The sequence below is a fragment of the Triturus cristatus genome, chromosome 11 (assembly GCF_964204655.1).
Source record: "Triturus cristatus chromosome 11, aTriCri1.1, whole genome shotgun sequence".
NCBI classification, from domain to species: domain Eukaryota; kingdom Metazoa; phylum Chordata; class Amphibia; order Caudata; family Salamandridae; genus Triturus; species Triturus cristatus.
Genome location: NC_140594.1, coordinates 210135606 through 210163482, shown reverse-complemented (window position 1 = coordinate 210163482; position 27877 = coordinate 210135606). Strand labels below are relative to the sequence as shown.

Here is a 27877-nt window from a genome sequence, read left to right as displayed (position 1 = left end):
TGTCGTTTGGACTATATATAACAACTTGGACGAGTCATGAAAGTGGAGGATTTTTTCTTTTGATTCCTTTTTTTTTTAAATTGATTTAATTTATTTTCAAATTCAGGAAAACCAATAAATACAATTGTTTCGAGAAGCACACAAATCAAATTCATCAATTAATCAATGCATATAATCAAGTATAATTAAATATATCCTACTGGTAAGGGTAGATACAAAGAAAAACAAGCATTGGCATAGCCAATAGGTCTCGCCTTTGGGACCTTATAAGTGTTTAGCCATGCAACAGTTGCATAACTAAACACTTATAAGGTCCCTTAAGCGAGACCTATTGGCTATGCCAATGCTTGTTTTAACTGCTGCAATCTATTGAAGCCTATCGGAGAACATCAAAGCGGCCGCGAAAGTGATCGCGATTGCGAGCAAACATCAAAGCGGCCGCGAAAGTTAAAGTAATCGCGGTAAAGCGTGACGCGTGTGCCCGCGCACATGCACTGTAGGTCTAGGCTGGCCTGGTAGCACTTTTTGGAGCCCTCACAAAATGTCTCGCCAGACCAGCGCATGAGCTGGGTCAGGCGAGACCTAATGAGAGGGATTCTCCCTCTTTCCTTAAAATTATAAACTGTGTGCTTAATTCTCCTCTGCTTCCCACAGCGGACCCCACACTAGGCAGCCTCTTTTTTTAGCCCTTCTGCCTTTACATTTATACAATGCCTTCTCTAAATTAAAGACGTGAAAGAGCCTAGCATACCATTCCTGAAATGAAGGTGGATCTGCATCTTTCCATCTAGTTGCGATAATTATACGCAAAATGGCTGTTACCATGAAACAAAAATACGTTTGGGAAGAGTCCATCTGTAAACTGTCATCAACACCAAATATAATCAGTGTAGAAGTTAATCGAGCTATACCCCCTATAGTTTGATTCACAAAATGTTCTATTCTTTGTTTCAAGATACCCAGTTTGCTACAACCACAGAACATGTGAACCATATCAGCCGGGCCCTGGCCACATATTGGGCACCTGTCAGTTTCCCTTTTCCCCCAAGTAAACAATTACGCTGGGGTGTAATATAGCCTGAACAGAGTTTTAAAGTGTTGAGCTTTAAGATTTGCAGCCAAAAAGATTTTTTTTTGACAGATATAAAGATCTACACAGATCAACATCCTGATCCCCCAACTTCCCTGCCCAAATACTTTCTGAGCTGACTATGTCGTCTTGATTGGCATTCAGAAGAATTGAGTACAAATCTTTAACCCGGGGCTGCCTGTGTCCCAGCCAATCCAGCATAGGGATTCTATCCAAGTTACTAAATTGAACCATTACTGGTTTAATTATCTCCCTAATTTGTAAATACTTAAAAAAAAGTCTTAGAATCTACGCCATATTGTGTTTGAAGCTCTTTAAATGACATTAACTCTGATTGATAAAACATATCACCTACAGTATTAATTCCGGCCTGCTCCTAGTTTCTGCCTAACCTATCAAAGTAAAGAAGGGAACATTGACGAGCGCGATAAAAATAGATTCTCTCTGAACCTTTGGAACTCTCAAAAGTTATCTTACCTTATTCCAAACATTCCAAGCAGTTCTGACTAATTTAAACCACGTTTCTTTTATAATAGCTCCCTTCGAGCTGCCTCAATAATATACCTGATGCTACCTCCCCTAGGGTCAGCTCATAGATAGAGGGGGGGGGGATCTCCCTACTTTGGTCTGCCTGGGTAGTTCCTGAACAGTTTTTAGGCCGAAAGAGACTGATCATTTGCTGCAAAGTTACAGCCCAGTAATAATATAGTATATGGGGGATTGCCAGACCCCCACGGCTTTGTGGTAGAGTCATCAACTTCATTGACCTTCTAATCTTTTTATATCCCCAAATAAATTGTGAAAATATTCTTTCGATTTAAAAAAAAAAAAATCCCTTTGAAGGTTCCAGCGGAATACATCTAAATAAATAAAAACAATTGGGGAACAGTCATTTTTATGTTATTCGCACGTCCTATAATGGAAAGATGTAAATTATCTATTCGTTTTAAGTCGTTACTTTTCTTTTTAAAAAGCTGTGCCGAATTGATGTCCCAAACCGTCCCTACCTCCGCATTTATCCCTAAATATGTGGCCTCAGTAGACCTCCGTGCGTCATGAAACTGGGTATTTTTGGAGCAAACAATCTCGGTTTTACCTGTATTCAGTCTATGCCCGATTGACTCCCAAATTCTGATGCCAGAACCTCGATCCGATCCAAAGCTACTTTTGGGTCAGGGGTTACTATTGCGATGTCATCAGCGTAAGCTAGTACTTTGGTGTTGTATCCCCTGACCACTATAGGTTTGATAGCCTGATCGTTTAGCATTGTTCTAATTAATGGATCGATATAGAGAGCGAAAAGAATTGGGGAGCACGGGCATCCTTGTCTAGTACCTCGTGAGATCTTAATTCTTCCCGACTCCATCCCCATCAGTTGAACTTTTGCATGGGGTTGTACGTACATAGCCTTTATGGCAGTCAGTATACGGGGGCCAAAACCGTTAGTGCTTAAAATCTGCCAAAGGTATGCCCACTCAACCTGATCAAAAGCTTTTTGGGCATCCAATAATATAAGGGACATTTGCTCCCCTGTCTGTTCCATTATATCAAATAATGAGATTACACGTCGAACGTGATCCGTCGTTCCTCGACCAGGAATAAATCCGTGCTGCCACGGACTGACCAGGGAGGCAATTGTTTTTGCGAGTCTGAGCGCTATGATTTTAGAATATAGTTTCTCATCCGCATTTATAAGGGAGATGGGCCTATACGAAGCGGGATCTTCAGATGGTTTTCCCTTTTTCAGGAAAATAACCATATTGGTTTCCTTCCAGGACTGAGGCGGACTACCCCTATACAGTACTGCCAGAAACAGGTCCAGCAACAGGTGTGCAAGCTCAGGCTGCAAGGCTTTGTATATTTCCATCGGGATCCCGTCTGGGCCGGCGGCCTTACCAGGTGCCATAGCCTGGAGTGCCTCGGTGACTTCAATTAGCGAGATGTCTTCTTCTAATTCCTGTATTATAGGGGGGAAGATAACGGTTCCCACCCCTGCTAATGTTTGCGGATCAACCTCAGAGCTGTACAGGTCGCCATAAAATTCAGCAAAGACCTGAACAAGGTCCTGAGGTTTGGTTACCATAATCCCATCCTTCCTCTTTAGCTTCATAATATTATTTGCAGCCGCCCTCTGTTTCAGTCTCAGTGCAAGGTGTCTCCCTGTCATCTCCCCATATTCATAATTGTCCCTGGCCCGGGTTTGATATATCTTAGCATTTCTGTTATTGTATATTCCGTTAATTTTTGCTTTAGTGCTGATTACTTTTAATTCTAATTGGCTCAGTAATTCCATCTGTTTTTTTTCCAATAGCTCCCAGGTGCTGTTCCTCATATTTGGAGAGTTCAGTCATGAGCTGTTGTATGACCTCACTCTGTTCTTTCCTAAGGTGCCCGGCAAAACTATTAATCTCACCCCTAAGGCAGGCCTTAAATGTATCCCAGACGATTTCTCTTGATGCACTATACCTATTTGCCTCGTAAAATTGTTTGGTCCACCCCCTGATGTGATCTATAAAGCCCTCGGTAGCCAAATGTTTTCTGTTAAAGGACCATTTTGAGGGAAGATTCTCATGTTCCTGAACCTCAATTTACAACATCAGAGGGTTATGATCTGATAAAACCTTTGGCAGTTTCCGTATGGTAGCTCCCTCTACAAGAGAGGCAGAAATAAAAAAAATAATCGAGCCTAACATACTTCCGATGAGGGCAAGAGAAATATGTATACCCGGCAACCCCTACTTTTTTCTGAACCCAAACGTCCACTAAACCATGACTTCCCACTAAAGCTTCAAGGGCCTTAAATACTTGTGGCTTCCTCCCCAGATACTTTCCCCCAAGCGTATCCTGTGTTCCTAAGTGGATATCAAAAGATTATGAGTGGGGATGGCCAGGAAGCTAGTTCAAGCTCTAATTTTGCCAATAAATCTGGGACGTCAAGGTTAGAGTCGTAAATTGTACATAGTGTTACCCTGCTAGGTAATAAGACTATTGCCCACCTTCCCCATTTATCTGCTAAAGTCTGCTCAGCCAGAGGCATCCGTTTGGAAATATGTATGGCAACACCTCTCGTAGTGATTGTCTGCCGTGAGCGGATTGCCTGCGTATATCCAGGGAAGATGTTAAGCCCTCTCTTTTGTCATGGGATGTGAGTCTCTTGTTGGCAGATGACATCTGCCCCCCACGACCGTACCACTTCTGCCGATCTATTTCTCTTGCGACCATCATTCAACACCCCAATATTTACCGAGCAGATTCTCAGCCTACCCATCCCTGTAATTTATTTGATACCTAAATTGTGCCTTAAAACATTCCCTCATCTCCGTGTCAATCTGAACTTGATTCTCCTACCTGACCAGCCCCCCCATTCCTCCCTCTCTGTTCTAGAAGGCAACAGACCTGTCAGGTCTGTAGTGGCTGATCGGTGTACTCTCCCGAAAATGATGCATGTGCTTATATGTACTTAAAACCCATATTAATCCATATTAACCCTCCTGAACCCGCCACCCCGGTTATCCCAATTATGGCCTCCCCCCCAAGGCAAATACACACAATTTAATTTATGGGAAAAGTATGGGCTATTTATATCAACAACTTGAATTATACTCTCCCCCCAACCTCTAGGAACTCCTTTGCCTTTATTTCTGAAGTAAAGAATCTCGTAGTGTCCTTCCAGACTACTTTTAGTCGAGCGGGATTTAGAAGGAAAGCCTGCTCTCCCTTATCTTGGAAAGGCTTTATCATCTGGCGTAAGAGCCACCGACGTTCAACCGGGACATGGCAGTAATCTGGTCTAGTGAAATACGAAAACCCATCTATGCTGTGTTGTGCATCTGGTCTAGCCCTTTCAAAAACATTTTGTCTCAGTAAGCAATTTCCGAAATAGACCAGAAATGCCCTAGGCTTGACATCCGTCGGGCTGGTTGTCGAATGGTGGAAGGGACCCGGTGTGCCCTTTGTATCTCCTGTTGCCAGTTCCAGTCAACCAGTTCCGGAAAGGAGTCCTGCAACAGTTGAACCATGCAAGTGCGTGCATTGGGCCCCTCCTTTCCCTCCGGAATGCCCAGGAATCTCAAGTTGTTCCTTCGCTGGTAGTTCTCACTCTCCTTCAGCTTCCACTGAATATCCACAATTCGAGCCTCATGGGCTTCCGCTTGACCCTTTGAGCCAGCAACCTCTGACTCCAACAAATCCGTCCAAGACTCGATATCGGTCATCCGGTCACTTATGTCTTTACAAGTTTTTGCTACTTTCCTAATTGCCCCTTGCAATTTACGAGAGGCATTCTGCGATCTTTTACTTTCCAACCGAGATTCCTCACGATGTGCAACCACGCACTGCAGGATTGATTCTAAAGTTGGAGGGTCCGGAGTGAGCCCATCATCCAGGGTATTGTTGGTAACAACCATCAGTTGGTCTCCGAGTGCGTAATCCCATCTCAAGGCCCCCTGCTTTTGCCTCTCAGGTCTCTTTGTACTAAGATTCATCGATCGAACCGTTGCTGCCGAACCTGAGGCTGCCATATCCTTATCTTGTATGACCATCTCATCGCTTGACAACGTATCCCCTCCTGAATCTGAGCCGAAACCTGACCATGTTGTATCAGATAGTGAGAAAAAATAATTTGCCTCTGAGTCTATATCTCTCTCCCTATGCCCCAGCGGGGTTCTAAGGGCCCTAGAGCTCCCCTTGTGTTTTGGATTCCCAGCGGGCACCTGGCTGGGTATGTTCCGATCCTCTTCTCCTATTAAATCATTCTTCTCCCCCTTAAGCCCTGCTTTGCCTTCATAAGATTTTATGTTAGGTTTTACCCCCTCCTTTGGAGGAGCCATCAGATTTTCCTGCCCGTTTTCCTGTGCCTGGTCAGGTTCAAATTCCTGTATGTCTGTCACGACTCCAGCTTCTGATTCATGACTATTACCTGAGGTGATTACCCTGCCCGGGGCAACCATAAGCTAAGATTTTTCCGCCATTCCGCTCCCACCAGCCGCCTGCCGCAATAGATCAGCGCCATGAAGATCAATCTCCTTAGCCGGCTGCTCCTGGATATTGCTCTGATTCACCAGCTCTTTAAGCCCCTCCCCGGCCCCACTCAGCTCCTTACCCAACAGTATTGGGGTATTAGCTCCTCCGGCTGTTCCAATCTGGTCTCCCTCCTGAGCACCGGCAGAGCCAGCCCCCAATCCTCTGAGCAACTCGATCACCGATACGGAGGACCGGTGTGGCTGGGGCTGGGCACCCACACCCCTCCCCTTCCTGTCAGCCGAGTTCTCAGTACGCCCACCAAGTTTCTGCTTGCGTCCACGAGCGGTTGCTGGGATCGGCTCGATCTCCAAGGGAGGCGCCGGAGGGCCGAAGTGTTCAACCGCACCTCTACCCCTCGAAACCTCTTTGGGACCCATGGCTCCCCGAGCTGGAGCAGGAGATGCCGGAAGCCAGACCTGTTCAAAGCGCTCAAAGCAGAGAATCAACTGCTCTGCACTCCGAACCAGCGCCGCAACCCAACTCCGTAAGTTACACAAGTCTCTATTGATTGCTGTTGCCACGCTGCCGTTTCCCTTCAGATTCCTATTGCTCCACATTCTTCGGTTCTGTTTTTTTTTTTACGGATATTCTCGTTCCTGCATCACAGCGGGAGAGCACCTACGGCTGACACTTCTCACTCAGCCGCCATCTTGCCTCTGATTATGTTTTCTTTTGATTCCTAGCTACTTTACTTCTAGGTTACCTACGGTATGGTTTCCATATGCATGTTTACTGCTATTTTTATGTACCGTGGGACTCCCACTCCGACAACAGGGATTGATTCAGGCATGTGAATCTATGAAAGATACCCCAATACTGGAGAAAATAAAAATCCCAAACCAAATTTGAAAAATTGAGTAAAATTAATAAACAAAATGGTATCAAAACGCCAAAAATCCAATAAGGGGGAAAGCATATACAACTTTATAAGGTTTTAGGTAAAAATAGCACCAAAATGGATCTTAACGCCAATGACAGCCTATGGAGGTGGCAGATTGGGACCTATGTGCAATCCCAGGCCGACCGCAATGGTGTGCAGGTTATACACCAAGCAGGTTTGTACCCTTCAAAGCTTTTACCTTCTGACTTAGGGCCTAATTTATTCTTTGGAGGTCGGGCCAAACACTCAGTCGGAATGGCAGAGGACCAGACTTGCAAATGTAGAAATGTCCATCGGTGCGATGGGTATTTCTATCATTCACAGGAACCATCGTCAAGGTAGTTCTTGTGAATGAATACAATGGAACTTTGCCTTATGGCTCCATCAAACATGACAGAACCATAAGTCAAAGTGTCCAAAGTTTTTTTTATATTTCAAATACAAAAACCTAATCTGGGTTTTGGGTTTTGAAAATAAAAAATGAAACCCCCCACCATGGAAGTGATCTCCCATGGTGAGGCTGGCATTTTTGTTTTTTACTGCCCCTTACCACCAGGGTTTACATGGTGGTGACAGGCAGTAAAAACCATCTATATGTTCATCCATCCTAATTGGAGGATGGACATATAATCAGTTCTGCGACGGCCCTTAATCCATCAGGCTGTTTGTGAAGTCTGACCACAGCGGATACAGAATAGTATCCGCTGTAGTCAAACTATAGTCCGCCCACTTTTAAATTCGGCAGCCAACCACAATGATGGTGGTAAGCACACTATGTCACTGTTGTGATGGAGCATGCTTAACGCCGACATTTAAATCTGGCCCTTATTTTTTAATGAAGTTCAAAATCCTCCAGCGAGGCATGCCTGAAGCTGTATCCTAGGACGATGCATTGTAATTGGACATCTATGATGCAATGTTTCCTTTACAGTCTTCTGATGAGTTTTCCCAACAAATTGCCATCCAATAGGTCTGTAAGTGGTTCAAGTAAACTACCTATTGCAAAAGAGACATATTAATTCTCATTAACTAACAAATTAAATGTTTATTTTTTTTAAAGAATGATCAGGTAAATAATATTGATCAACAAAATTAAACAAATTTAAGCATTTTAGTTTAATAAATAAAAAAACTCCAACAAAAAAATCAAATATTGTATTAATGATACATCAACATACAAGAGCAATGCACAAACTAACCATTACCTGTTTGGATGAGACGAAGGTAGCATGAACTGAAATTCCACAACACATGTGCCATCCCTGAGTTGATGGTGCTGCAGACTATTCAGTTCATAAGCGATATAGCCACGCCGCACGTACACCTACAGAAGAAAAACAGACAGTTCATACAGTCATATCTATCTTTAGGGCATTCTACAATCCAAAGGAGCAATATTTATTGGCAACAGCAAATTGTGTTTGCTTTCAAGAAATTTGTGCGCCCGATACTGAACTCTGGATGCAAGGCATTGGTTAGCTGATACAATGCTCCCTTTGACGAAAAAACGACCACTGAAAATCTTACATCATGAGAAATACCAGCTTTAACTGGGCCTTAGCAGAACAGTCATCACCGTTTCTGGACTCAATACTTTTGCTGCCATGTAGGAAGCTGGCTTTGCATATACTATACCAAAGTAAGGTATAGTGTGCACAGAGTCCAGTAGAACTCCAAAGGTAGGCAGAGGTAAAAGTAGATAATACCATACTCTCTATTTGTGGTAGTGTGGGCGAGCAGTAAGGCTTTATCAGAGGGTAGTGTTAAGCATTTATTGTACACACTGAGGCAAGAAATTATGTCACACACTCAAAGACTAAACTCAGACCAATCTGTATGTATAAAAATATTATTTAGTTATATTTTATTTTCTAGAACCAAGCCAGGCCTGGTACCGGTAATTAGAATAATACTTTGAAAGATTGATGTAGTGAAATACAATTTGAATGCAGTTGGTTGGTTTACAGGTAAGTCAACAGTCAAAATTATTTTTCAATTACTTTGCAGATTACTGTGTACGTTACTTTGCAGATTACTTTTTAAGTTACTTTTGCTACTCTGTATGACATGCATAGGTATCACACTGGAACATTTACTAGACAAAAGGTAAGTAATTCCGTTTTTATATATAGGCAGTTTCTTAAGGTTTCATACAAACCAACTCCACACTTGAAAGATTTTTCACTGAAAATCAGTCAATGCAGTCCTATGGGAGAAAACAGTGTTATCGGTTTATGGGTAAGTACTTTGTTTTGGGAGTTGGTTTTCTGGGGTTAGAACTAGGGTTCCCCCAGAGACGAGGATGCACCCCCAAGCACCCTCAATGGCACTAGGGCGACCGGGTGCAGAGTGCTGAGGCCCAATGTTATCCAAAGGGGGATAGGAGGCTTCTGGTTGGTGGCTGCTCATGAGCAGGCCACAAGGTTGTAGGAGCAAAGCTCGTGGTGTTAGGCTCAGGGCAAAGGGGGATCAGATTTAGCACACAAGGTGCACCCACAGAGGCACAGGGGCGGCCGTGTGCAGGGTGCTGTTTCGGCGCTGGGTGCACTGTTGATTTCAAAGGGGATTCTCCAGTTGCAACAAACACTGCAGGCTCGTGGACGAAGATCTCCTGGAGGTGACAACTGGTTGGAGAGTAAGTTGGGATGTCTTGGGATGCTGGGACACTGACGGGTGGGCCACCCAAGACCGCAGGAAGTCGGGTGCAAGGGTGTCTTTTGGCGTTGGGTTTCTCTTACCGGCTCCGGTTGCGGTCGAGTGGATCCTTCAAAAAGGGGCTGCAGGCATCGGTTAGAGACTTGAGGTAGGTCAGGGATCACCAGATCCCAGGTCAAGATCACCGGAGAGACCTCCTCGTGGTGTTGGGCCACTCGAACTCGGGCCGTCTGGTGTTGAGTATTGCAGACTCGTGGATTTGGCCGGAGCCAGAGACTGTGGGTGAGCAAATCCGGTGCTCATGGGATGGGGAAGGCAGGGCAGATCCGCCGAGTTCTTGGGGGCTGCTGGCTGCAGGACATACCAGGGTTTTGCTTGAGCAGGTCGAGGTCGGGACAGGCCAAGGCAGTTGGTGTCCTCCTCCTCTTCTTTAAGCACGGCCTCTTCGGTCTCTCTTCTTCTGTCTTCTTGTCTGAGGAGGCAAGGTTCAGGGATGCCCCTAAATACTAAATTTAGGGGCGTTACAGGTAGGTACAGGTCCCTTCCTTGGGGTGGGTACCCCCCTATTATGCCACCCTCCAGTGGGAGGGGGTCATAAGCCTCACTCTGGTTGGCTGGGTTCCCCTGTCTGTAAGATGGCGGGGACTGAGGGTTGTGCTTCACCTCACCTCCTGCACCTGAGTGGTGCGGATGGCAAAGGTGGGCACACCTCTCCTCCGAACTTGGTTTTCCACCCAATTCTCCCGCCCAAAGTGGGAGTCAGAACCGGGGGGGGCAGTTGCTAGGAGCAGCAAATGGTTAGGGTAGCTCACAAAGGCGGCAAGTCTTTGAAACTTCCCCTTCATGGACCCAGCCCATTCTATGGGAGGAGGTTTGGTACCTTGCCCCAGAAAGTGCTTTGTTTCAGGACCCCGAGAGCGGCAGGCTCTCGACCCAGGGTTCCAGAAACATGTCTGGTGGTGGCAGCTGGCGAGCAGCAACTCAGCCAGGACACTAGAGTTAGGTCATTTTTCAGGGGACATCTCTAAGATGAACTCTGAGTGTGTTTTTCATTATCCCACACTGGCATCAGTGTGGGTTTAATGTGCTGAGAAGTTTGATATGAAACTTCCCAGTTTTCAGTGAAGCCATTATGGTGCTGTGGAGTTTGTAATGACAAACTCGCATACAATATACTCTTTTATGGCATTACTGCACTTACAATATCTAAGAATTGACTTCTACACTGTAGGCGTACAGGGCTCATGAACCTGTACCCTCAACCACTGGTATAGTGCAACCAGATAGAGGGGTGGCTTACCTATGCCAGGTAGTGGGCTGTAGGCACGGCACACAGGCAGTGTGTGTATGTTTAAAGGTACAAGGCCTCTAAGGATGGCACAATAAGTGGTGCAGCCCTTAGAGGTCTTCCCTGGCCCATGCACTTGGTACCTATGGTACGTTTGGTACGTTTTAGAAGGGACTTACATGTGGCCAGAAAGTTGCCAAATGGGTTTTGCAACAGTACAGTTCAGGGAAAGAACATAGGCCCTGGGTACCTGGTTGGCAGGAACCCAGGGCACACTCAGTCAAAGAACATCAACATTAGGCAAAAAGTGGGGGGCAACCATGCAAATAGGGGCACTTTCCTACAGGCCATGAAGAGTATTCTTTAGTTTTGTTACAGCACAAATAGTGGCACTAACACAGAATTATGTTAAACAAGTATAACAGACAAGTCTCTGGTTACTAATCACATGAACAAATAACCATAAACCAATAACTGTCCAGATGTCCAAGTTAGCCAAATATGTATTTGCTGCTTAGCAGCCAGTTAAATATCTCTTTCGTATTTGTTAGTAGTGACCAATGCTTATGTAATAATGGCTGTAGTAACTTAATAGGGGTGGTTGGCATAGTGACGTCCACAGGACACCACCCACCCCAAGTAAATACTTGAAAACAAATAGATTTTATATCCAAGGGGCAAACACTAACAAGGTTTGCTCAGTGGTAGCATACTCTCCCTTAAAGAAGATGCATGTTTAAGATAGAAACAAAGTGTTAGATAGCACCCTATAATTTGATTGTGGTTTCTCACCCACAGAAAGATGGCATACTTCATACTCGGCCCAATCATCACCCATGTTGAAGCTTTCTTGTAATACAGGTGGGGTGCTTGACAAAGTGGGAGCTCTTAAAATTGAACAACTAGGTAGCTTTAATATTAGTTCCAGAACGAAAAGGTAATTAGGACAATATATCAAGGACTCTTTGGGGTATAGAGGAATGAAGTTGAAGTTGAAGGCATTTGTAGAGCGCACTGTGACCGAGCGGTTTCCTGGCGCTAAGGGATTACTGGAGGCGGAGAAAGGGAGGTTAAGTGGAGGGGAACGCCTGGGCGAACAAGTGAGTCTTGAGTGCTTTCCGAAAGAGGAGGTAGGAGGGGATTAGTCGAATGGCAAGAGGGAGACCATTCCAGAAGCGAGGGGCCAGGAAGGAAAACCTGGTGCCACCTGCTCGCGATTTACGAAATCGAGGGACAGTGAGGAGAGCCTGACTGGAGGAGCGAAGATGACGACTGGGGCGGTAGTGAGAGATCATGGAGTTGACGAAGAGGGGGGCTGTGCGAGCACGAGCCATAAAAACTATGCATCCCATTTTGAAGAGGGTGCGGAAATAAATAGGGAGCCAGTGAAGAGTTTTTAGGAGAGGAGAAGAGTGGTGGAATTTGGGAAGTTGATAAATTAGGCGAGCCGCCTGATTTTGAATGGTCTGGAGGCGCCGTAACTCATAGGCAGGGATGCCAGCATAGAGGCAATTCCCATAGTCTAACCGGGAAAGGACCATGGCTAAAATAATGATTTTGAGGGCATCAAAAGTAAAAAAACTGCAAATCTTGCGGATGATCCGCAGGGATAAGAAGCAGGAGGACACCACGGAGCTGATCTGGGGACGCATGGAAAGGTCCTGGCTGATCTTGATCCCGAGGGTTCTAACTGATGTCGAGGGAGCCGGGGGGGGATCAAAGCTGGCAGGCCAATAAGCAGATGACCAGGGGCTTGAAGAGCCGCCAGTTAAGATCAGCTCAGTTTTGTCAGGATTGAGTTTCAAATGATTTTGGCTCATCCAATCGGAGATAAATGTGAGAGTGGTTTGGAATTTGGAGAGGGAATCAGTAGAGGAGGAAAAGGTCGTCCGCATAATTGTAAACGGATACCTCAATTCTAAGCAGAGAAACAATAAGAGGGTAAATGTAAAGGTTAAAGAGAAGAGGAGAAAGAGAGGAGCCCTGAGGGACCCCACAAGAAATTGTACGAAACGGGGCAGAAAAACCACAGAGCTGGACAGCCTGAGACCGGCCTTGAAGGAATGACGTGAGCCATGAGAAGGCGGTGCCCTGGATGCCCGCCGCCCTGAAACGGTCCAGAAGGATGGAATGGTCGACCGTGTCAAAGGCAGCGGACAAATGAAGAGACCAAAAGAAAGAAATAGTCTCCTTTAGGTAAATTTTAGAATATCAAATGAATACTTTGACATTAATATAGACTTCTGCGGTCGATGTGTTTCTGTTTAAATCAAAGATCTTAAAAAAGTACAAGTCATTCATCAGGACTAGTGTCTACACTACCTCTAGAAACTACCGGTGTGTGAATGGTGCTGAGGCTAGGTTTGTTGACAAGATGTGTGCAAAACTAAATGGTTACTTACATTTAGGAGAAGTTTTGAAGCTTGAAGAATGCTCTGGACTCACACACTGTGCATTATTCCGCTATCTAGTGGTTGGGTCCGGTATTGGTTCTTTTATCCCTTTTCTCTTTTTTTCTGTGGGTGCTGTCAAGTCGTCAACAGGTTGGTCCCTTGACCTTCTTTGAATAACATCAGACATACGCCCTAGTAATCACATACGCCCTAGTAATCCCTCTAAGTAATTGCCATCTTCAGATCCTTTTTTCCCTTTTTGGAAACTTCCTTGTATAGTTTCTTCCTCTTATATCTTAGTTAGTTAGCCTTTGGGGAGGTGGGAGAGTCACAAGTGAATCAAGAACATTCTTCAAGCTGCAAAACTACTCATTTTATTTAGAAATCTGTTTATTAAGTCTTAAATTTTGCAGCAAAAAATCATACAATGTAGTTCAGAATGGCAAAGAGCATAATTACAACTAATGCACAGTAAGGACTCAGAGCATATCACATATAAGCATAATATTTTACACCAATTGAGGGGCATTCAGTATGGACTAAAGTTGTAACCCTTGAGTCTGTAAGGACAACTACCATCGCGCGTGATGTTGCAGTCACTGTGTTAGCTGAGAGTAGCAAGTCACCGTCTTATTCGCCAAAGACGTATGCTGCCCAGTGTACCCCCTGATCAATAATCAAACAGCTTTGTGCACCCGCACTGCAACTGGGGAACTGTCCTTCTTGCCACAGAACAACAAAAACAACATCTAACAGCAGCTCTCCTGTTTTAATTCTAGGCGCCCTTCTCCCTCACACCCCCCTCCCGTCGAGTCCCTCCTCCGGCCCCCACCCCAGGAATGTCATGTGTATTAACATCAGGGCTGCGACACGCAGGGACGCCAGAATCCAAGCAAATCAGCCCCTGCGCTGCGGCACCCCGTCAGATCGGACCACCTCCCTGCAGCTAACGCGGTTCCTGCAGCTCACCCTCGACCCCAGCCAGAGTCACCCCATCAGATTGTAGCAGGACCTGCAGCATCTCTCCCCATTGGGATGCGATCGGTGTCATCCGGAGGCCCAGTGTTTCCTCCCTCCGAAGTGCCACCTCCTCCGCCTTGGCCCAGACTAGAAAAGAGCCGCGCCACGCCCGCACGTGTGGCGCAGCGTCTGCTTTCCAGCGTTTAGTGATGAGTCGCTTTGCCACTATGATCCCCAGATCTATAAAACGAGATGCTACCTTGACCGGGGGCGACCTAAGCTGCAAAACTACTCATACAGCAACCATTTTGTTTCGCAGCATTTACATGCTGTGCATGATTTTGCAGCAGTATTCTTTTATGATTGGAGCCTGGGATTACCAGAGTATTTGCAATCAGTTGCATCACCTGATCTTCCTTATTGGCATGAATGTCTAACATTGTAATGTTTTCTGATGGTACGGACAGGAGACCATGTGGCTGCCATGCAGATGTGGTTTATTGCTACACTAAAGAGGATGGCTTCTTTCTTGTTGTGTGTGCTTGGCTTTTCTCCCAATGTTATGCCTGCTATTTTTAACATGCCTGGACAATCCATCTTACTTGTTTGCTTGTGTAAAGGAGGTAAAAAACTGGTTCCCCTTCTTTTGCAGATCAAACTCTAGATCTTCAGGAACCGTGCTCGTGAACTCATGGTGGCTAGTTCCGGTTGCTCTACCGGATGCCCCTGCATGGGCACACAAGGATCTCTACAGCGGCTGCTTCGCATTATAACTATTGCTAAACACAATGCTCCTCAACTCAGTGCCAGGTGTGGCTGCACATGTCACATCACCCTAAAGGATGTCCTACACAATACTCTCTACTACTGCTTGCTATCCCCGCCTGAAGTTTGTAACTGCCCCCTTTGACTTTCTGTGGACCTCTGTGTACTCGCACTGCTGACAGGTGTTCAAATGCTCACACAGTCACTGATGTGCTGGAGTGAGATGCCGGTCCCATCCGGAGATTACAGATAGCACTCCTCTATGACCAGTGAGTCTGAGAGCAGCGCAGCTGGCAGGCTGACACAGATGATACTCCTCTATTCAGTGCACTGCTCTGCAAATGGAGGTGAGAGCTGTCCTTTATGGTGTTTCATGCTGCCTTCATAGCTGTGCAGAGTGCATTTTAAAGACACTGTCAGTGACTGCTCTCACTGTGACTGGACAAGCAAAACTGACCCCTGGCTCCAACACACACACACGTGGAGCAAAGTAGCACATGTTGAGAACACGACTTCAGAAAGTTGTTGTCCTTTAATTAAGTCTGGGCCCGCCCGAGCTGCAGCGTTACCTTCCCATGGGCCTTGGCCAGAACTGAAAAGCACCCTGCCTGCGCTGACTGGATAGGATAAAATGTCTTGTGACAGGCAGGCAATGTGGTATGGTACGGCCTCCAATGCTGCCGCCAGGTCTCGGCCTCCTTGAATAAATGCAGTCAGCTGAGCCCCACGGCCCCCCACAGGCAGAGCAATTGCAGGCTGCTTAATGCAAAATTGTTTGGCAGAATAAACTAAGGTCAGTAATATATGCACAGGACTTGAGGTGCTTCTATTAATGTAGTTCCTCTCCATCCATCAGAGGTCAATTTCCGGTATTGTGCCTCGCAGAGCACAGGTGGTGTCAAGGCACTAATGCAGCATGACAATGCATTTTAGTGCGGTGATGCGAACCACCACACCAAAATGTTTTAGTCTAACTCCTTATGTTTGGTACTTGGCAGGGCTGCTGCATCTCCTTCTATATTCCGTAACAACCACTAGATACTCCCAACTCCTGCTTGGTTAACAATTGCTGCAGCAGCCACTCCTGTAGTTGGCTCATGTGCTGTCTTGCATGGGGTATTAGGGGTATGCAATATGCTATCATACGCCTCATTTTCCTCATTGTCACACATTTACCCTTTTGGCAAAAGAAAGCTTGCTATGCCAGTGCCTGCACGTTTCTTGCTAGAAGGAAGGCCTTGGCTTTCACTGTGTTCTGTGTGACTCTTAAGGAATTTTCCCTCTCAAAGTTTGGTGATGGTTTTAGCAAAGTTCAGGCACAAGGCTAGTTTGTGAAGTGTCCTGATCAGTCTATAAGTTGTCCTGGGAGTATGTGAATGATTTAATCTTTATCAGCCAGTTCTCTTGATTTGGGTAAACCTGTATTCTCCATCTCTGCATGTGTGCTACTCCTGCTGATAGGCACTTTGTAAAAACCCTTGGAGAGGACTTAATTGCAAAGGATAGGACCCTGAACTACTAGTATAATATACTGTGTCCATGATGAAGGTCAGGAACTTTCTGTGTCGGCTGTTCATTAGTATGCCTAGGTAGGTATCTGTGAGTCTTAAATTTGCCATATAGCCCCTTTTTCCAAACATAGATTGACCTCCTACATTATCATCTTGAATTTGTCTACCTTTGTACACTTGTTCAATGCCCTTAGATCTTACACTGAATAATACACAAATATGATGAATGGAATGCTTGAATTAACCTCAACCAGTGTCACTTAGGTCGAATCCCAGTCCTTCGTAATTTTGCACACCATGCCACCTCGGTTTGGACCCCGCATATGCAAATTGGTCTTGACCCTGCTCCAACGGGAACAGTCCAACATGTTTGCAAGGCCATATGATTCAAGCTATACCTCCGTGATTAGACCTTAGTAGCTCTAAATCTGTCTGGAGCTGCTTGTGTTCCAATCTAAATGAGACTTGGTCTGGCAGTTTATGCTCGACTGTTCCTGCTGGAGCAGCACCGAGACTGATTTGCATATGGAGAGTCTCTGTTTAGAATGATACAGTGAGTGATAAACGATGGCCTAGAATGCAGCCCAGAGCGTTTACCAGTGACTCAGATTAATTCAATCAACTCCTTTCATCCCCTTATTGTTTTTGCAGTAGGTGTTCTAAGTGTGACAGGCATGCCCAGACCTGGGCCCAGTGCTCACTATGCCCCAGGACTCATGCTATACCTCACTGATGGGACCTAAGTAGGTTGAAACCGTTGTGGGGTTGCTTGTGTTCCAATTTGGAGACCTGGCCTGTCAGTTCAGGCTGGACTGTTCCTATTGGAGCAGCACCAAGATTGGTTAGCATATGGCAGGTCTCGGTCTAGAATGGCACAGTGGGTTGAAAAGAGTGGTTTGGAATGTGGCCCAAAGAGATTGCCAGGACCTTAGATTAATTCAAGCATTCCTTCCATCATTTTGTTGTTTTTGTGTTATCATACAAGAGTCCACTATCCTTTGCTAGGGTACTTTCAATATGGAAAATGCGAATTTAGCTGTAGACATCTGTTCGTAGGGTGTAGTGCTGTAAATTCACATGCTTAGCATTCTTCTGCCATCTAGTGCTGGACTCGGATGTTGGCAAGTTTTTCTTCAAAGAAAGTTCTCGAGTCACAAGATGCAGGAAGACTCCTCCGCGCAATGTACATTGTGCATGAGCACGGACTCCATGTTAGATTGTTTTCCACACAGTGGGTGTAAGGCAGTATGGAATTTGTATTCAAGATATGGTACATTAGAGCAATGTATAGCAGGAGAAACTGTATTGTGGAAATCAGAATCCTCACGTGGGTGAGGAGGGTGGTTGCATTTTCAGTCCGTGGCATGTGAGAATGTAGATTCACATGCTTAGAATAGACTAAAAAGCAGTATACTCCTGGCTGTGGTGGCTAGCGTGTACATGATGCAAATATGTGAAATCATGTTCTTAACACTGCCTGACCAACTAAGGCTTGTTGGCAAGCTAAAATGCCCACACAATATTGCTTAGTGAATGTGTGTGGCGTTGACTCATGTAGCTGGCTGCTATATGGATGTTGCTTAGTAGAGTGCCCCCCATGGCGAGCACGTAGTACTGTTTTGGCTTTAAGGTAGCAAGTCTAAATGCACTTGACAGTCCATCTTGCTTTGCCACCTTTGGATGTGACATTGCCTTTGTGAAGGTTAGTGAATTAAATAAACAGTCTGATTTGTGGAATAGTTTGGTCCCATCTATGTAATATAAAAGTGATCTTTTAACATCTGAAGTGTGTAATGCCCTTTCAGCCACAGACTGAGGCACTGGGAAGAAAACTGGAAGTTCAATAGTTTGCTTCAAATGGAAGGGTATGCCACCTTAGGAAGACATATTTGATTGGGTCTGAGAACTATCCTGTATTTATAAAGCAGTAGCATTGGCTCTGTTTAACAAGAATTCGTAGCTCGCTAATACACCTATGGGAGGTCATAGCGACTAGAAAGACTACCTTTTAAGAAAGCAATTAAAGAAGGCAAGAGTGCAGCTGTTCAAAAAGTAGGCCCAGAAGTCTGCTAAGGACTACATTGAGGTTCCAGACCGGGGCAGGAGGGGGTATTATTCATTTAGTATCTCCATAAATGCTTTCATTATTTTATCATTTTTTTCCACGGAGTTTTATATAGCACATACTTGACCGGAAGGTATCAGAGCGCTTTACATGAGCAGCAGTTGCTTTACACGAAGGCACATTCATTTTTGTTGGGCACAGGGAGATTAAGTGATTTTCCCAGATTCATAGGATGTTGAGCGTCCCTACGGAGACTCGAACCCGGTTCCCCAGCTTCGAGGTCGACCACTCTAGCCAAAAGGCCACATACTCCCCCCAATTATTGGTATTCTGAACACCAAAGTATGCTGTCCGTTTTGCATGTAAGCTGCACTAAGGTTAGATGAAGTCAGAAAGATGTGTAAGCTAACCCTGACTTTTTGACAAAGCGGTGGAGACCAAACCCCTCAGCTGAGGACAACTAGTGAGTCTGCAGGGTCTTGGTCCTTAGTCTACATGGATTCATTAGAGGATGCTTTAAACTTATTTTCCCATACATGGGGTGACTACCCTGGATGTTAAGGGGTCTGATGTTTTCTGTGGCGTACTTGAGTATTCTCTTCAACATAGGGAGAAAATGACGCAACGTCTCAGGATTTGCAAAAGTTTCCAGTAAAAAAATCATCCTCTCCAAAACCACATGCATATCTAACTTATGGTAGGTGCCAGTGTGCTTGATGACCTCATGGTACGAGGTGTAGTCATCTGGAGGGAGGAGGCAGACAGGGTAGTGTTAGTATCTCCTGCTCGATCTATGATAGTCTCCCCATTAGTAATCTGCTGGTTCAGATCAAAAGGTCAGGATGGGCTGTCCTCTGGGGGGTGTAATGGGGTGACCCTGGTGGAGAGTCTGACAGGGGCATCAGAGGGGTTGTTTAGGTTGGGGAGGTGTTCGAGGTATGGGGTGGTGGAGTGCATGCAAGGGAGATAGGGCTATTTCCAGTGTCAATAGATTTCATACATGGCAGCTCGTCAGTGAAAGGCTTTGTAACAGCTATTTCTGGAAAGCCAGGTACAGGGTCTGCTGGTGGAAGGACCCTGGTAGTAATTGTCCCTGTGAGCAGATAACTAAATATGTGCCTTTGGTGAGCGTCCAGTTCTTGTTGGAGCAGCTCAAATACAGGACCTTCTGTGTCCTTCTCCGAGGGGGTAGATGAGAACTTGTGTGCTTGAGTGTACTTCTGCCCCTATGCTGATGAGATTTTGCAGCTAATTCTAACCAGGTTGCCAACTGAGGCTTCAACATCAAGGACAGTTTGAGAGTTGCTGGATATTTTGGCCCCAATGTACTTTACTGGATCAATGGAATCAGCTTTTGAGTTGATGCAACTTTCAATGACGAATGGGTGATCAGGGACCATGATGTTTTTGAAACCAAGGTAGGCAGTGGTGTCGGAGCCAAAGGCTGGATGCGGCTGACGTTGGTGGGAGACTTGGCACCCTCTATTGGTTTTTGTTGGAGCCAACCAGACATGGTTGAAGGAGGTAGGCCATGTAAAATCTTGTGTTTGCCAATTTGCTTGGGGCTCACTGACCTACTCCCACAGGAGTGGTGCTATGCCACAGTACAGGGGTGCCCTTGTGATTTTCATGAGCCATATTTATTGTTGTCAGTGTGGTCTTCATCCAAGGGCCGGACTTTGATGCAGGAGCTCCCTCTTTTTCGTCTTTGGAGAGGCGGAGTACAAAAGTGCCTGGTTTTTGCTAGGATTGATATCTTTGATAGTCCAGCCTCTTCCTCCTCATGGGTTCCGTAGGTAATCTCTTCCTTTTCCCCCAAAGACGTCTGGGGTCTCTGAGATGTCTTCCTACTGCATGGTGTATGCTCATTGACTCTCTTGGGTTTCGAAAAGTTTTCTTTGATCTGAATGCCTGGCATGCCAGGCAGCGGATGTTGTGGTCTGGTGAGATGCACATATTGTAGACTCTGAGGTGATCAGTCCACATGTACTGAGCGTGGCATTGGGGGCAATACTGGAACACAGATTTCTCCATCACCAGTGGTCAGTCTCGAAGGAGATGCTACGTGGAGAGGTGTTTTGGTCCCGGACGGCGTTGGAGAACAACTGCAAAGTGACGGTTCAACGTCTATAACTGGAGATTAAGAATGTAAACCGAATAATCAGGAAAGGACTCCGAAAGCATTCTACAATTCCTTCCGGGGATGTTGAAACTTGGAGCCTACTCAGTACACGTTCAAACACAGAAAAAAAACTATCACCCTTAGAAGCTCTGTACTCTAACACAAACACACTGCCCTTGCAGGCTGAGTGTCTGGGTACAAGACCAAGCAAAGAGTCGATATGGCACACATCCCTGTGTGCCATGCCCACAACCTACACTGCCCAGGCATACATCAGCCACCCCTCTAGCTGGGTGCCCTATGCCAGTGGTGTGGGCACAGGAGCATGAGCCCTGTGCCCCTACAGTACCCAGGTCCATTCCTGGGCACTGTAAGTGCAGTGCTGCCATTTAAGAGTATATGGTGCTGGGAGCTCGTCAAACACGAACTCCACAGCACCATAATGGCAACACTGAAGACTGAGAAGTTTGGTATCAAACTTCTCAGCAGATTAAACCTGCACTGATGCCAGTGTGAGATTTAATGTACAAAGCACTACAGAGGGCATCTTAGAGATGCCCCCTGAAACCTAACCTACAATCCACGTCTTGTCTGAGAGGCTGTCTAGGCTGCCACATAGTAGACATGTTGCTGGACCCCTGGGTGGAGAGCCCCCCGCTCTCCTGGACCTGCAACAATGCACATCCTGGGCGAGGTGCTAGGTCTCCTTCCCCATGATGGGCAGGGGGAAGCTTCAAAGGCTTCAAAGGCATGCCACCTTTGTGTACTCAGCAACTGGCCCCCACGGGTTCTGACCCCTACTCCAAGTAAGGACAGGGGATGTGCCAGACCTGCCAACCCCACCCCTCAGGTGGGGGAGGCGGGGTGAAGCACATCTCCGGGCCCTCGCCATCTTGAAGATGGGGAGCCCCACCCAATCAGGACTAGGCCACTGCCCCCTCCCACAGGAGAGTGGCAGGATAGGGGGTGTACCCACCCCAGGACAGGGACCCAGTGGTCCCTGCCCTTTACCTACCTGGAACGCCCCTAAATTTAATATTTAGGGGCACCCTAAACCTTTCCCCCTCAGATTCTAAATTAGCAAAGAAGAACAAGAAGAAAGAAGACCTGCCGTGCAGCTGCTAAGAAGAGGAAGACACCAACTACTTTGGCCCCAGCTCTACCGGCCTGTCGACCCTCGGACCTGCTCCTGCTAAATCCCGGCACCTCCTGTGGCCAGCAACCTCACAAACCCCGGAGGACCTGGCTACCTTGGGACTCTGAGCACCTGGGACTCCCATGAGCAGTGGCTCTGCTCAAAGCAAGTTTCTAACCCCTGGCATCAGCCCGGAACGGCGAACCATGCACACTCTGCACCCGCCAAGCCTGGCCTGTGCCGGAGTGGACAAAGATCGCGAGGACATCCCCCCGGCGACTGTGACCCCGAATCCAGCACCCAAGGACCCACCTCAACGCTCCTGACGACGCCTGCAGACTCAGAACCAGAGACACCCCCCCAACCGCGATCAACAGAGGGTAAGATTTCCCAACATCAAAAGGCACCCCTGCACCCGGCGCCCTGCAGCCCCCTGTGCCCGACTCCTGGGTACCTACCTATCCTCCAACTACCCAACTTACCTCGCGAAGTGGTAGTGGCACCTTAAGAATCTTTGTCCCCGAGCTTGCAGCCTTTGTTCGTCCTTAAGCTTTCCCATTGAAATCCATTGAGCGCCCGAAGGCTCAAAAGCACCCTGCACCCAGCCGCCCAAGTGGCCCTGGCAGTGCAACTTCTACTCCTACCTACTTCTCCATTTGCCCTGAGCAAGCGACCAGGAGCCCAGCTCCCACAGCCACGTGGCCTGCTAGTCAGCAGCCACCAACCAAGGCCCCCCTGCCTCCTATAGGATAACATTGGGCCTAACTATCTCAGTACCCGGGTGCCCCTGTGCCGCTGAGGGTGTACCAACTGTACTTACCTGACCCTGGGAGACCCCTGAGTCTGTGCCCAGGACCTTAACTCTGCCAGTCGAGTACTTACCCAAAAGCCGATAACTCACTTTTCTTCTGTAGGGTAACATTGACTGGCTTCTTCTGAAATATCTTCTAAGTGTGGAGTTTCTAAACTTTAAAATATTCACCTAAAATCAATCGAGTAACGAAAACTGAAATACTCACCTGCTAAGGAGAGATCCCAGTGCTGGATCTTGGTGCCCAGCACTGACCCTGAAAAGTACTTACAACCGTACTTACCACTAACTCAATTTTCTCCCATAGGAAACCATTGAATGTTTCTGTGAAATTTCTTCTGTCGATTTTTGCAAACTACAAATATTCTTAAAAATCGTACCAACTGTGAAAACGCAATTACTTACCTGTTTTAGATAGATGCCCCAGTACTGATTCTAGGAGCCCAGCACTGGATTACAAAAGTAACGAGAACATACTTTACCCGTAACTTGAATTTTCTCCCATAGGTAACCATTGACTGTTTTTTTGTGAAATTTGTGAAAGTGTCGATTTTGCAAACTTATAAATATTCCTTAAAAATCACCTGTGTAACTTAAACGCAGTTTCTCAATTGCTTACAGGTGGTACACTAGTGATGGATCTAGGATCCAACACTGACCCAGAAGATGTGACCATAACCCCACTTACCTGCCAAGTGAATTTCCTTCCATAGGATAACATTGGCAATTTGATTAGAAAAAGTTTCTAAGTGTCAATTTTTAAAATAGCAAAATATTGCTTAACAATCACAACAGTAACTAAAACGAATTGACTCACTTGTTTCCAAGAACTGTCCCAGGACTGAATATAGGATCCAGTCCTGGAGTTAGAAAAGTAATCCTGAAAGTAATCAATCGCACATAACTTAAAATTCCCATTGAGCTCAATGTATTATTGTGTTTGAAATTGCGTTGCCTATTGCAACAAAACTGTAACTATTATCTGAAAAAGTCAATTGCCTATTGCAAAGTATTTAACTAAAGCATCTCATTCTGAGAAAGTATATTTTGATATCTGTTGGTTCTAAACTAAAACAACCATATATTTTTTATATAAACCATTGGCCTAGAGTTCAGTTCTTGAGTGTGTGAGACCATTTGCTGACTGACTGTGTACAACAAATGCTTTACACTGTCCTCGGATACTGCCTTACTGCTCGACCAAGCTACCACTTCAGAGAGTAAGGTTATATCTAACTTTAACCTCTGCCAAACCTCTGGGGACTGTGGACACACTGTACCTATTTGGGAACAGTATATACAGAGCCACTTTCTCACAGCAGTAGCATGATATATCTAAGTACCCTTAGCGGATGGTGGGTAACATTAATATACATTTGTAGATAATGAATTTTTAAAGTGAAAACATGGAGATATACACATATATAGATAAACACACACAATATACATATATATATATACACTTCTATACAGATATATGACTGCATATCTATATCTAAAAACATGCAGACATCTTCATAATGAAGATTAAGATAAGCGTGTATCTGTAAAACTTCAGATTAACTAAAGTGAGAGAGCAGTTAAGCAGTCAAGTAGTCAAGTAGCAACGTATGGAAACATTTAACCCTCATTAATGTTAGGATCCACTGGTAGGACCCGCGTCAGCAGCAGTTAGTTGGGTGGGTGGGGTGGGTGGGTGGGGAGTTAGAATCTGATAGGAATAAATGCAGAGGATATAATAGGACATGGACCGGGCTTTGCTATGAGGAGATCGTTATGATCACATGAATCACTGTCTTACCACGCCGCCCGGCCCCCGGGATGTGGGCTAAACAGCTGTGTGCATTGCTATACCGAGGGGTGTGATCTGAGATTATACGCGGGTACCGGTTGCCCTAATGGATGTTTTGTTTATAATGCTGCAATAAAAACATGTTTAAAAAAAAAAAAATGGAAACATTTAACCCTGAAAATAAGGAAAAAAACACCTCTACGTAAAGGGCTCACCTTATTGGAATAGATGGCATAACAGTCTGGCCCACTGCTGTGCCGCTACGCTGTGTCGATTCCAGTCAGTACGGCATATTTTCTCCAGTGGAATGCTAGCAAACAGAGCAGCAGAGGTGGAGACTGCTCTCGTCGAATGAGCTTTAGGTTTGTTGGTCAAAGGCTTGCCCGCCTTAGTATGGCAAAATTGAATTGTCGCTGAGATACATTTTGCAATGCTCGGTTTTGTGACAGCTGTGCCCTGACGACCTTGTCTATAGGCTACAAGCAGCTGGTCAGTCTTGCAAATGCTTTTAGCTCCTTCACATAAAATTTGAGGCATCGCTTAATGTCCAAAGTGTGAAGAGCTTGTTCAGCCAGCGTGGCTGAATGGGGAAAAAGATCGAAGAATGACAGGCTCATTAAGGTGAAATTGAGAAGGAACATTTGAGATGAACTTCTGGTTCGTTCTAATAAGCCAAGGTTATCCGTGAAGCGAAGAAAAGGTTCTTGAGTGGTAAATACTTGTGTCTCACTGACCCTTATGGTAGATGCGAGTGCAATGAGAAGAGCAATTTTACATGTGAGAAACTTTAATTCAGGTCTATGAATCGGTTCGAAAGGCTGCTTCATTAGTTGCGAGAAGACAACATTAAGATTCCATTCTGGAGGAGGAACTTGCACTGGCGGGAAGGCCCTGAAGAGCCCTTTCATTATTTGTTTTATAAGCCTTGTGGACCAGAGAGATAATGCCTGAGAATAGCCTATGTACCTTGAGATAGCAAACAGGTGAACTTTGACCGCTGCATCTACTAAACCTTACTTGGACAGGGAGCGACGATAAGGTAAGATTTGATCTGGAGAAGGGTGAAAAGGGTGTAAGTTGTTTTGCTGACACCAATGATAGAATGTCTTCCACTTCAGTTTGTAAGTTTTGTTGTTGCCTTCTGCTCTAGGCTTGGAAAGAATATCTATGCATTGCAGCATGATTTTCAAATTCCAAAATGTGTAGAATTTAGGAGCCATAAATTTAAGTGGAAAGATGTTGGTTCTGGATAGCATACATGACCCCCGTTCACTGTAAGGAGGGCTGGCGTTGGGAGAAGGCGAATGGGCTTGGTCTCCCAAAAGAGGAGAAGCTCCGAAAACCAGTGCTTCCTGGGCCATTTGGGAGTGATCAACAGGAAACAACAGTGCTACATTTTTATCTTGGTGAGGACTCTGGGGATGAGTGGGATTGGGGAAAAGCATACCCATATAAAAGACCTCGAGAGAGGGAATCAACTGGTGTAGTACCGGCATTTGGTATTTGTTTCCATCGCGAAGAGATCTAGCGCTGGTTTCCTCCGCAATGAGAATATCCTGTGCAGCTGCTGCTGGTCGAGTTCCCACGGTGGAAGCTGTCCTTGGTCCTGCTGAGAACATCTGCAAGCATGTTTTGGACTCCAGAAAGATGATCGGCCTTAATGGATATTCTGTGAGCCAATCCCAAAGCTCTTGGGCTTCCTGAGATAGCATGAGAGATCGGGTTCCTCCTTTTTTGTTGATATAATACAGGCTGGTCATAGTGTCGGTACAAACCAGTACAGAGGATTTGCAATTCTTGGTAGGAAAGCCTGCAGGGTGAGGAAAATGGCCTTGAGTTCCAAACTGCTGATGAGTGGAGAATTCTGTCTTGTTGAACACTTTCCCTGGATCCAAAGATCTTGAAGTGATCTCCCCAGCCCTCCATGGACATCAGCAGTGATGACAATATTTGGCACTAGTGGAAAAAAGTGAGGCCTTGAGAGAAATGTGGTTTGTGAGACCACCATGCCAGGGTGGGTAACATGTGAAGAGTAATGGAGATTAAGTCGTCGCAGGACCCTTCCGAATGGTTCCCCTTGTAACGGTCTCATCGTGAGGTGCGCCAAGGGGACCAAGTTTATCGCTGAGGAGATCATGTCTAGGAGCAACTTGAACAGTCTCACAGAAACACATTGTTTTCCTGCAATGCTTTGAGCCAAGTGAGACAGCCATTTTTGTCTGTCTTGGGAGAGGAAGGTTTTGTTCTGTTTTGTGTCTAGATTGGCTCAGAGAAATGTCATTGTCTGACTGTGCGTTGCGGAGGCGAATTGACATTGAAACCCAGCTTGTGGAACAGCGAAAGACAGCTTTTTGTTGTCTTGGCGGCTTGTTCTGGCGATGACTTATTTTTAGCAGCCAGTCGTTTAGGTAAGGGAATACCTGAAGACCTTTCTTCCAGAATGCTGCTGCTACTGAAGCCATGCACTTGGTGAATATCCATGCTGCGGACTTGGGACCAAAGGAAAGGATCTTAAATTGGTGATGGGTACCAGCTACTGTGAAGCGAAGATATTTGCAGTGTTTGAGATGTATGGGGATGAGTAAGCAAGCATCTTCCAGGTCTAGAGATATCATGAAGTCTCCACTGTCGCAGAGAGTTATTTGGGAGGATTGCTTGCGGAGGAACTTATTGAGCTTCCCGAGATCTAGGATTGGTCTTCACTCTCAAGATTTCTTGCGGATGAGGAAAAAACAGGAGTAAAATCCTTTTCCCTTTTTAGCTACTGGGACCTTCTCTACTTCCTTCCGCAAGGATGGGGGTGCTCCTTTTGGCAGAGTAGCTGGTGGTCACTCTGTAAATACCTGGGTATGGCCATAGGTGACAAGGTCTGAACTGGGGTGGCAGAGTGGGCTAAAGAACGGTGATGGATTAAACCCAGATCAATTGACTGGGGGTGAGTGCTTGCAATGTTCAACACTCCGTCCATCATTTCCTTTGGTTTTTGCTTTGTTCGCCATAAGTTGGCAGGGTATGCTCAGACGTGAGTCCCTTACTCACTTTGCCACTGGATTCAAGCAAGCCTGGCTGAAGACGGCTGAAATGCCAGAAACCGGTCCTAGGAAGCTTGTTTCCGGTCCAGGGAAGACATGGCTTGGCAGTTCGGGCTGGACTGTTCCCATGAGGCACAGGGTGAGACTGATTTGCATATGGCCATGTCTGAACTGGGGTGGCAGAGTGGGCTAAAGAACGGTGATGGATTAAACCCAGATCAATTGACTGGGGGTGAGTGCTTGCAATGTTCAACACTCCGTCCATCATTTCCTTTGGTTTTTGCATAGGTGACAAGGTCCCATACCCATCTGTTTGAAGTGATGGTTTGCCAGTACTGTAGGTAATGAGATGTCCA

At 45.9% G+C, this 27877-nt stretch overlaps 1 protein-coding gene across 9 annotated transcripts in view; it reads right to left on the bottom strand.

Annotated features, from left to right (window-relative positions):
- Nucleotides 1-27877, bottom strand: part of ACACB (acetyl-CoA carboxylase beta) — a 2187049-nt gene that overhangs the window by 1167614 nt on the left and 991558 nt on the right. For all 9 annotated transcript variants that reach the window (XM_085633342.1, XM_085633341.1, XM_085633344.1 and 6 more), the window contains one exon: nucleotides 8198-8316. In XM_085633342.1, coding sequence (XP_085489468.1) covers nucleotides 8198-8316 — 119 coding nt within the window. The remainder of the gene's footprint in view (nucleotides 1-8197; nucleotides 8317-27877) is intronic.